The 11450-nt window shown below is 37.6% G+C and overlaps 1 protein-coding gene and 1 pseudogene across 1 annotated transcript in view; both read left to right on the forward strand.

Annotated features, from left to right (window-relative positions):
• Positions 1-7305, forward strand: part of LOC105297195 (cytochrome P450 4X1-like) — a 47027-nt gene extending 39722 nt beyond the window's left edge. The window contains exons 10-11 of the mRNA XM_023534998.1: positions 5417-5499; positions 6321-7305. Coding sequence (XP_023390766.1) covers positions 5417-5499; positions 6321-6489 — 252 coding nt within the window. The 3' untranslated portion in view covers positions 6490-7305. The remainder of the gene's footprint in view (positions 1-5416; positions 5500-6320) is intronic.
• LOC111744441 lies at positions 1722-1840 on the forward strand (annotated as a pseudogene).
• Positions 7306-11450: the final 4145 nt, after the last annotated feature.

Below are 11450 nucleotides of genomic sequence, written 5' to 3' on the forward strand. Positions count from 1 at the left end.
TAGGAGTAAAGTGACTATCAGGCAAATAGAAGCAGAGGAGTGCAACCTTCCTAAGAACAGGACATTATAAGCTTAAATAATAAGAGAATTATTATAACAAGATAGTAATGAATATTCAGCATACATAGGGACAAACTGAGATAAAAATGACTGAAAAGGGGGGGATTCTAAGATCCATATTCACGAAAAGGAATGGAGATAAGGCATGTGCAGAAGAAAATGGACGACTGTATATACATACATATATATATATACACACACATATATATGTGCGTATATATGTGTGTGTGTGTGTGTGTGTGTGTGTGTGTGTGTGTGTGTGTATAAACTATCCTTTACATATTCGTAATGGTAACCACACACCAAAGATTCAGAACTGAAGTATGTAACATAAAACAAGAAGAACCAGAGGCAAAACCCACAAAATTCAATCAAAATAAAACAGAAACACAAGGACAAAGAAGCAAAAGATAAAATGGCTGTAAGAAGGCCTCCTATTTCAATAATCACCTTAAATGTAAATGGACTGAACTCACTAATAAAAAGGCACAGAGTTGCAGATTGGATCAAAAAACAAAACCCAACCATATGCTGCCTCCAGGAGACACATCCCAGCTCTAAAGACAAATATAGACTCAAAGTGAAAGGGTGGAAAAAGATATTTCAAGCAAATGGCATTCAGAGAAAAGCGGGAGTAGCAGTACTAATATCAGACAAAATAGACTTCAAAATAAAAAAGGTAAAGAAAGATACTGAGGGACACTTCATAATGATAAAGGGAATCATGCACCAAGAAGACATAACACTTATTAATATCTATGCTCCCAATCAGGGAGCCCCAAAATATGTAAAGTAGTTACTAACAGAACTAAAGGGAGAAACAGACCAAAACACTATCATAGTAGGGGACCTAAATATTCACTGTTGGATATGGACAGATCATCCAAACAGAAAATCTATAAGGAAATAACATCCTTAAACAACATATTAGACCAACTGGACATAATTGACATTTACAGAGCCTTCCATCCCAAAACAACTGCTTATACATTCTTTTCTAGTGCACCTGGAACATTCTCAAGAATCGACCACATACTGGGTGGGACACAGAGATAGCCTCAACAAATATAAAAGGGTTGAAATCATACCAACCATATTCCCTGATCATAATGCTTTGAAACTAGAGATCAACTGCAGAAAGAAATCAGGAAGAACCACAAATACATGGAGATTAAACAACATGTTACAGAAGAATAACTGGGTCAGAGAAAAAATAAAAAGAGAGATCAAGAGATATATAGAAACAAATGACAATGATAGTACAACATATCAAAACTTTTGGGGCATGGCAAAAGCAATCGTAAGAGGAAAATTCATATCATTACAGGCCTATGTCCAAAAACAAGAATAAGCCCAAATAAACAACCTAACGCTTCATCTTATAAAAATAGAAAAGGAAGAACAAATGAAGCCTAAAGTCAGCAGAAGGAAAGAAATCATCAAAATTAGAGCAGAAATAAATGAAATTGAAAACAAAAGAACAATAGAAAAATAAATGCAACAAAGAGTTGGTTCTTTGAGAAGGTTAATAAAATTGACAAACCCCTGGCTAGACTCACTCAAGAAAAAAGAGAAAAGACACAAATAAATAGGGATGAAAGAGGGAAAGTTACGACAGTCACTGTAGAAATACAAAGGATCATACAAGAATACTATGAATAGTCTATGACCATGCCACCCTGAACAAGCCCGATCCCATCTGATCTCGGAAGCTAAGCAGGATCGGGCCTGATTAATACTTGGATGGGAGACCACCTAGGAAGACCAGGTGCTGTAGGCGTAAAAAATAAAAAATAAGGGATTGTAAGTTGACAAGGTCCTTGCAATCTGTGAGGTCAACCAAAGGTTGCCATGCCTAAAAAATAAAAAAATAATAAAAAATGTACTATGAAAAAGTATTTAACACCAGATTTAATAACCTAGAAGGAATGGACCAGTACTTAGAAAAATACAACCTTCCTAGACTGAATCAAGAAGAACTAGAAAATCTAAATAGACCGATCAGCAGTATGGAAATTAAAACAATCATGAAAAACCTACCAAAAAGTAAAAGTCCAGGACCAGAAGGCTTCACCAGTGAATTCTACCTAACATTCAAAGATTTAATACCTATTCTCCTCAAACCCTTCCAAAAAGTCAAAGAGGAGGCAATACTTCCCAACTCATTTTATGAGGCCGATATTACTCCGATACCAAAACCTGGTAAGGATAACACAAAAAAAGAAAACTATAGACCAATATCTTTCATTAACACAGATGCAAAAATCCTAAATAAGATACTAGTGAACCAAATACAGCAACATATTAAAGAGATTATACACCACGATCAACTGGGCTTTGTCCCAGGGGCACAGGGATGGTTCAACATACACGAATCAATGAATGTGACACACCACATAAACAAATTAAAAAATAAGAATCATATGATCATATCAATAGATGCAGAAAAAGCCTTCCACAGATACAGCATCCATTTATGATCAAAACACTTAACAAAATCAGTAACAATGAAAGTACCTTAACATAATAAAGGCCATCTATGACAAACCCTCAGCCAACATTATACTTGATGGTGAAAAAATAAAAACCTTCTCTTTAAGATTAGGAACAAGGCAAGGCTGTCCACTATTGCCACTGTTATTCAATATAACATTGGAGGTTCTAGAAAGTGCAATTAGAGAAAAGAGAAAGATATAAAAGGCATCCAAATAGGAAATGAAGAATTTAAACTGTCACTATTTGCGGATGACATGATTCTCTATATAGAAAACCCTAAAGAAGCCACAAGAACACTACTAGAAACAATAAGCAAATACAGTAAACTCTCTAGATACAAAAATCCATAGCATTCTTATACTCTAATAACAAAGTGTCAGAAAAAGAAGTAAAAAAAAATCATTTCTTTTGCAATTTCAACAAAAAGAATAAAATACCTAGGAATAAATTGAACGAAACAAGTGAAGGACTTATATAATAAAAACTATAAGACCCTATTAAAAGAAATCGAAGAAGATACAAAGAAATGGAAAGAGATTCTGTGTTCTTGGATTGGAAGAATCAACATAGTTAAAATGACCTTATGGCCTAAAGCATTATACACATTTAATACAATCCCTATCAAAATCTCATTGGCATTTTTTAAAGAAATAGAACAAAAAATCATCAGATTTGTATGGAAACACAAAAGACCCCAAATTGCCAAAGCCAACCTGAGAAAAAAAAGAACAAGACTGGAGGCATCACTCTGCCCCACTTCAAATTATATTACAAAGTGACAGTAATCAAAATGGCATGGTATTGGCAGCAAAACAGACACACAGACCAGTGGAACAGAATCGAGAGTCCAGAAGTAACTCATATTTACATGGGCAAATAATTTTCGACCAAAAAAGCCAAAAACATACAGTAGAGAAAAGAAAGCCTCTTCAATAAATGATGATGGGAAAACTGGAAAGCCACCCGCAAAAGAATGAAACTAGACTGTTGTCTATCACCGCACACCAAAATTAACTCAAAATGGATTAAGGACCTGAATATAAGACCTGAAACAATAAAATGCATAGAAGAAAACATAAGAACTAAACCCAACGACCTTGGGCTTAAAGAGGATTTTATGAATTTGACCTCAAAGGCAAGAGAAGTAAAAGCTAAAATAAATGAATGAGACTACGTCAAACTAAAAAGCTTCTGCTAAGCAAAAGCAATCATCAACAAGATAAAGAGAGAACCATCTGAATGGGAAAATAGATTTGCAAGCAACACCTCCGATAAGTGCCTAATATCCAAAGTATACAAAGAACTCATACGACTCAATAACAACAAAAAAACAAACGATCCAATCAAAAAATGGGCAGAGGACCTGAACAGACACTTCTCCCTACAGGACATACAAATGGCCAACAAATATATGAAAAGATGCTCAACATCACTAGCTATTAGGGAAATGCAAATCAAAACCACAATGAGATACCATTTCACATCTGTTAGAATAGCTATAATCAACAGGACAAGTAATAACAAATGTTGGAGAGGATGTGGAGAAAATGGAACCCTTATATATTGCTGATGGGACTGCAAATTGGTACAGCCACTATATAAAACAGTATGGAGTTTCCTCAAAAAACTAGGAATTGATCTACCATATGATCCAGCAATTCCTCCACTGGGTATTTACCCCAAAGATTTTAAATCCCATATCCAAAAAGATATTTGCACACCGATGTTCATAGCAGCATTATTCACGGTGGCCAGGACATGGAAGCAACCAAAGTGTCCTACAATAGATGGTTGGCTAAAGAAGCTGTGGTATATATATACAATGAAATATTACTCAGCCATAAGAAGAGATGAAATACTGCCATTTGTGACAACATGGATGGACCTCTAGATAATCATGCTAAGTGAAATAAGCCAGACAGAAAAAGTAGAAAATCACATGATATCACTTATATGTGGGATGTAAACCTAAAAGCAACAAATGAGCAGGACAAACAAACAGAGACTCATGGACATGGACCATAGACTAGTGTTTAACAGAGGGTAGGGGATGGGGGAGGAGTGGGGAGGTAGATGGGATAAAGGGAGTGAACTATAGGGGATAGGGGGAGGGTGAAGTGGGTAAAGGGGATCAAATATATGGTAGCTGAAGGAAACTGGATTTTGAGTGGTAAACACACAATAGAATATACAGATGTCAAATTAAAATATACACCTGAAAATTATGTAATTGTATTAACCAATGGTACCCCAATAAACTTAATTTTAAAAATTCAAAAATAAATTTAAAAAAATAAACATGTGTACAAACACTTCCTTTTACATAAATTGCTAAGGTGTATGATCTGTTACATGTAATGGGAATTTGTACTATATGTCTCAGGAAGCACTGATTATGTAATCATTTTGCCTTGACTTCTAAGTAAATGCACTTTTACCTCCAAAGTGAAAATAATACCACTGGTCATAGTATTTCTGCTTTCCCCTTAGTCTGGGTAGTCCACTGGTCTATTGAGAGACCAGACGAGGTCTCAGGACTAGAGCTGCACTGTCCAGGGCAGTAACCATCAGCCACAAGTGGCTGCTGTGCACTTGAAATGTAACTAGTCAGAATTGAGATGTGCTGGAAATATAAAATACACACTGGGTTTTGAAGATGTAGTACCGAAAAATGTGAAATATTTTCTTAATAATTATTTACATTGAGTAGATGTTGGAATAATAATATTTTCTATTAATTTCTATTATTAAAAATCATTTCATCTTTTTAAAATGTGACTACTAGGACATTTGAAATTACATATGTGGCCCACAGTATATTTCTGTTGATCAGTGCTAAGCAGTAGCCCTCTCATTTCAGGTCTTTGACCCCTTGAGGTTCTCTCAAGAGAATGCTAATCAGAGACACTCCCACTCCTTCTTACCATTCTCAGCTGGACCAAGGTGAGGACAACTTGAACTTGTTGAAAATACACAAAAATGTTTACTCGGGGACAGTTTTTTTCCTTTAGCACCTCAGCTCCATAAATTCTTTCAGGGAACCCTATCTTCTCACCTGACCCTGAGGTAGATCTTGCTGTCTATTCAAGCCTCTGAGAGGGCCAGTTAGTTTCACAAGAGACAACGCCCTTCTTTATCACATCCTATACAGCTGTGCCTCAGAATGCCATCCCATGATCCAAGCTGTTGCTCATAGGCTCAATGCTGTCCACCCCCAATGCAGGTGGGCTGCATTGATTTTCCTCTAAAAATAGAAAAAATTCTTTTTTTTTTAATTTCAGCTTTATTGAGGTATTAAATTGTAAGATCTTTAAAGTGTACGTTGTGATGATTTGCTATACATATACATCGTGAAATGATTCCTCCCTATCTAGTTAATTAACACATCCTTCACCTCACATATTTATCTTTGTGTGTATGTGTGTGAAAGAGAAATTCAAGTTCTACTTTCTTAGCAAATTACAATTATACAATACAGGTTAGCAACTATAGTCACCATGTTTTACATCATATCCTCCCAGGAGAAACAATTTTATGAGCAACTCCAAGTGCCACCTTGTTTAGGGAGGGCATAAGGCTGGGGCCTTCCAGCTCACATTCTTGCAGGGAACAATGTAAATACAAAGTACAAAATTTTGTATGACATTGAGAATGAAACTGTTGCTTTGCTGTGAACGTCAGACTTGTTATTCTAGTATCTTATTAAAGAGTCAGAAGAAACACCATTTCTTCAAGTATTTTTTATTTTCTCTTGGTGTCTGCAGGAACTGCATCGGGCAGCACTTTGCCATGATTAAGTTAAAGGTGACCATCGCTTTGATTTTGCTTCGCTTCAGGTTGACTCCAGACCCCACCAGGCCTCTTTCCCTCTTGCCCCAGGTTATCCTCAAACCCAAGAATGGGGTCCACTTATACCTGAAAAAGCTTTCCTAATATTAGAGCCCGTGGTACAACGATTATATATTTTTTGTTTTTAAAGTTAAATTACAACTAATAGTCCAAGAAAATGAAGAGGAATCAAAGCATGGTGGGAGGATTAGGAGTACATGGGATGGGGGTCTCTGTAGAACTGCATATTATTCAAAAACATTTCTAGGGGACCTAGATCTGTGTCACCTCGACCTGTTTCAGTATGACTTTGGGAGATTTTCAGATCTTTTCTCTTTGATTTTGGCTACTATTAACGCTATATACCAAGAAGTTTGCTAGGTGATTTCCATATATGTCCTGTTGTTTTTAACAATGCTTTTCAGAATTACACAGCAGTAGGTGAATGTATTCTCAGTAGAAAAGATTTCTAATGCTAGGAAAGCATGCAGAGTAAAAGGTAAAAATCTCATTTCATGTAGCACAGCCCTCCCTGCCCTGACCAATCATACTGCTTTTCCTAAAAGCAAAGTAGTTTGGTGTGCATTCTTTCAGACTTTTTCGTGTATGTTTCATATGTATATATGTATGTATTTGTTCTTAGCAAATTACAATTATACAACACAGTGTTATCAACTATAGTCGCCATATGTTACATCGTATCCTCATAGCAGAAACAATTCTGTGAGCAACTCCACATATCCATATGGATGTGGATCATTTCAATATTGTTCTAGCTTTTTTCACTTATAAAAATACATCTCGACAGTCCACAACTGACCACCATTGAGCAGATCAGATTCACTCCTCGCTGCCTTGCTCCACTTCCTCTGCAACCATGTCTGACACACCCGATATGGCTGAGATTGAGAAATTTGATAAGTCGCAAGAAAAGAACCCACGACCATCAAAAGAAATGACTGAACAGGAGAAGCATGCAAGCGAATCGTGATGAGGCACGCTCTGCCAATATGCACTGTACATTCCACAAGCATTGCCTTCTTATTTTATTTCTTTTAGCTGTTTAACTTTGTAGGATGCAAAGAGGTTGGATCAGGTTTAAATGATTGTGCTGCCCCTTTTTCACATCCAAGAACTACTGACAACGAAGGTCGCACCTGCCTCTCCCACCTGCCTGTCTGGCTGGCAGAGAAGGAAAAGAACTTGTTGGGGAAGGCAGAAGCTGGTGGGATAACACTGAAATCTGGAGTGAAAAACCAAGCTGGTCCAAGGTGTCCTGCAGGCTGTAAAATGCAGTTTAATGCAGTTAAATCAGAGTGCCAATTTTTTCGTTCAAATGATTTTAATTATTGGAATGTACATTTTTTTAAATAGTCAAATAAAAAGTTTTAAAACCTTAAAAAAAAAATTCTCATTCCTAATCATGGCTTCATGACATTCTGTAATATGAGTGTACTATAATTTATTTAACTATTTTCCTGTTATTGGATATTTATTTATAATTTTAAAAACATGCTTATTGGCCATTTGTGTTTATCTTTATTTTGTTCTCTATGATTTTTACATCATCTATGTTTCTTTTTCTATGTAGTTGTCTTTTTCTTATTGATTCATAGAAGTTCTTTATATTATGGATAACAATCCTTGATTGTAACTTTATAATTTTCCCCATTCTCTCACTTTTTAAAAATAATATTTATGGTGTTGGTTACCATATGAAACTTCTAAGTTTTTGTGAAGTAAAATATATTAACTTTTCTTTATGGTTTCTGGGCTTTGAGTCTTGGCTAAGAAGGCCTTCCTTTGGAATGTTGTCAAGATATTTTACATATTTTCCTCGTGCTAACAACTCTTGTGAAGCCTTAATGACAATTTCTTAATGATTTTCAGATTCATCATCATTTGATGTTTAAGTGCCTACTTAATGTCAGATTTTTTGATAAGCATTAGCGTCAGTGGATTAGTAGACATGGAGCTGGTATTCTGAAGTGGAAGATAAAATTGTACTAAGTGTCATGAAGGAAATGACTGGACTGAGCTAGATAGTAATCAAGGAGAACTTACTTTAAATTGGGCTGTCTAGAAAATCCTCTTTAAGAAGGTAACATATAAGCTGAGACCTAAATGATGGTAATGGAACCTACCCCTGCCTTTTCTCATGGGCCTCCTAGCAGCAATATCAAGGCACTTTGAATGAGCAGGGGTGAAACTGTGTGTCACCATTACACAACTAAGAGGGAGAAATTGACTGGGAAGCTGGGGATCAATGGCAAATTCATTTCGCACGTCATATAGGAGGTGCCTGGTGAACTTCAACAGAACAGAGACCCAGGAGGCAGTGGAAACCCACCCACAAGAAAGACCTGGACTGGAGAAGGTGTTACCAGGTTACTTAATGATGCCACTGTCAATGTTGCTGTGAATACTTCAAACAAATACCTTTATGACCTTGTTTGAATATGTTGTAAAATAAATCTCGAAGTAGGATTTCCGAATTCAAAGTTATGAGGGCCATTGCCTGAATCTTCGATATAAGAATATGAAATTACAGGTTAGACTTCTTTGTGCTCCAAAGGCAGATCAAACTTATCCCCCTCCTCTCAACACAAAAACATGGCTATCAAATAATGAAGGCTCTTGGGAAAAACAGAGAGTCGGCAATCTTGTGTTATGTTGTCATCTAACCAGATGTCCCCAAATAGTTTTCATTAATGGTGGCAGTGATAATGGTTAACCATTAGTAACCAGGCACTGACGAAGGTAAGCTCTTTGCCTTTGTAATCCCACTTAATTTCTGCAACATCCCAATGAAGAGGGAGCCACTAATTATTCATTAACATATTTAAATAACTGAATGATATTCTATCTTACCATATAGTGTTGAACATTTTGTTTGCTTTAAATATTTCCTTTTATACCAATTTTGCTTATAATTACAGATATAGGTCACTACATACCAATATACAAATTTCATTTATGAATACAGATGTATATACACACAGATACACCCACACATGTACACACATACACACCATTATGAATTATATTTTATCTCAGGAATGCAATAATTGTTCAAAATTAATTAGCAGATTAAAGGATAAAAGACAAAAGGTAATACTAATATATGCTAGGACACACTGGATAAGAATCAACATCTATTCTCGAGTTCAAACCGCTTTAGGAGCTAGTGATTGGAGAAATTTTTCTAAATTTTATAATTTAGAACCCTAGAAACTTATGGCCTTCATATTTAACAGTGACTATCTCAAAGCATGCCCTCATGGTCAGGACTGTGGCAAGAATGTTCTGGATACCACCAAAGGCTTTAAGAAAAGAAAATGAAGAGACAAATATTTGAAAGGAAGAACAAAAACTCATTATTAAAGCCAGGAGGGAGTAAGTGGAATTAAAGTGTGCTAAAATACATGTATCTTGTGAGAGGCAGGAGAGTTAAGATACCACATAATTTTAGACTTTGTCAAGCATGTGAAATAAAAATTTCAAGCATAGCCGCTAAAGAGCAGAAATAAAATGTATAAATTGTAAATTTGTAGAGGAAAGTATAGAATAGGAAAAAATTGAATATTAATAAAAACTCTATACATTCCACTCCCCAAACCCCCGATCTCCCTAAAATTGCAAGAAGGGTGGGAAAAAAGAGCACAGGAAAGGAAGGACAAACAAACCACAAAGATGATAGGAACATATGCAAATGTCCCAAACATCTAACTTCCAGCCAGACCAATCTCTACTAGGACCACCCCCACATCTCCCCAGGGGTCTCATCAATGCCCACTCCACTCTGCCCCTCCGCGGTGACAGACTCCTCTGTCTACACAAGAAAAAGAGGGTTGCTGGACCACCATCGATCTTCCCAGGGACTGTGCAAGATCTGCCATCTGGTGGCTATTCAAGATATTGCGAGCAATAGAGAGGATAAAGAACAGGAATAGTCGTTTGGAAACCAAAAAGAGAGCGCTATACTTCATGAACGACCTTCGAAAGTGTCTGGCCTTAAAGCAAACTGGAATCCACTGCCGCCCCCCGCCCCGTTTACATTGTGGTGTAATTGATTAAATGTAAATGGATTCGACCCTTAGGGAAATCAATAGTGAGCATGTACCTTACAAGAGCCTCAGAGATGCTCATATTCTTTCCTAGGAGTTTGTCCTAAAGAGGGGTCATTGTTTCAGGGCTTTGATGGAAGAGGCACAATGAATAGGGTCAACCAGATAGAGGCAGTGTCAGAGTGCAGAGATCCATGATGACCTTCGGCCGGACCCCAGACTGAGCTGGGACATCAGGAACTGGGGTGTATGGAGAAAAGAGGGATTAGGAGTGCAGTCATCCAAGAGGATGGGAAGCTGACGTTGTGCTTTCCAGGCAAACGGAAGCCCACTGGGCTCAGCCGATCCATCAACGAAGCTTAGGTCCACCCAGCCCAGCCGGCTTGCAGACTAATCCCAGACCCTACTCAGTAAAGAAGGACCTTTGGGAAGAGGTAAAACCATTTTTAATGCTCTCGACTGGGCCAGGTGACAGGAGTGAGTCTAGGGCAATAGCTGGTTGACGATGGGGATGGGCCGTGGTTGGTGGGCAGGTGGCTGAGCATGGTTGCCCTGGGTCTGCAGCATGCCAGGTCTTATGCCAGGGCTTTTACACTGGACTCTCACCACAAATGTGAAGTAGGTCCTCTTTCGAATGTCCATTTAAGAAAAGAAAACTGAGACCCAGAAAGTTTAAGTGGTTTGCCCAAGATCACACAGCTGATTTAAGTGACTGAGCTGGACCTGGCTGAGATGTATTCCTTCAACAAATACTAAGTACTTTTTCAATGCAGGGACTATGCCAGACGTCTTGGGGATGGTCTGCCCTCCAAGAGGTTACAAACACAGAGCATAGTCCATCCAGTGATCGTGGAAAGGGAAAGAGGAGTCAGAGAAACATCCTGAAGGAGATGGGGATGGCAGAAGGAAAAATCATGAGCCCTGAGATATGAAACAGCTTGGGAGGGGAGGGAGGAGTGGGAGGAGAGGTTGGAGTAGGCGGAGTCACAGAAGGCCTCC

Source organism: Pteropus vampyrus, unplaced genomic scaffold (assembly GCF_000151845.1).
Source record: "Pteropus vampyrus isolate Shadow unplaced genomic scaffold, Pvam_2.0 Scaffold135, whole genome shotgun sequence".
NCBI lineage: Eukaryota > Metazoa > Chordata > Mammalia > Chiroptera > Pteropodidae > Pteropus > Pteropus vampyrus.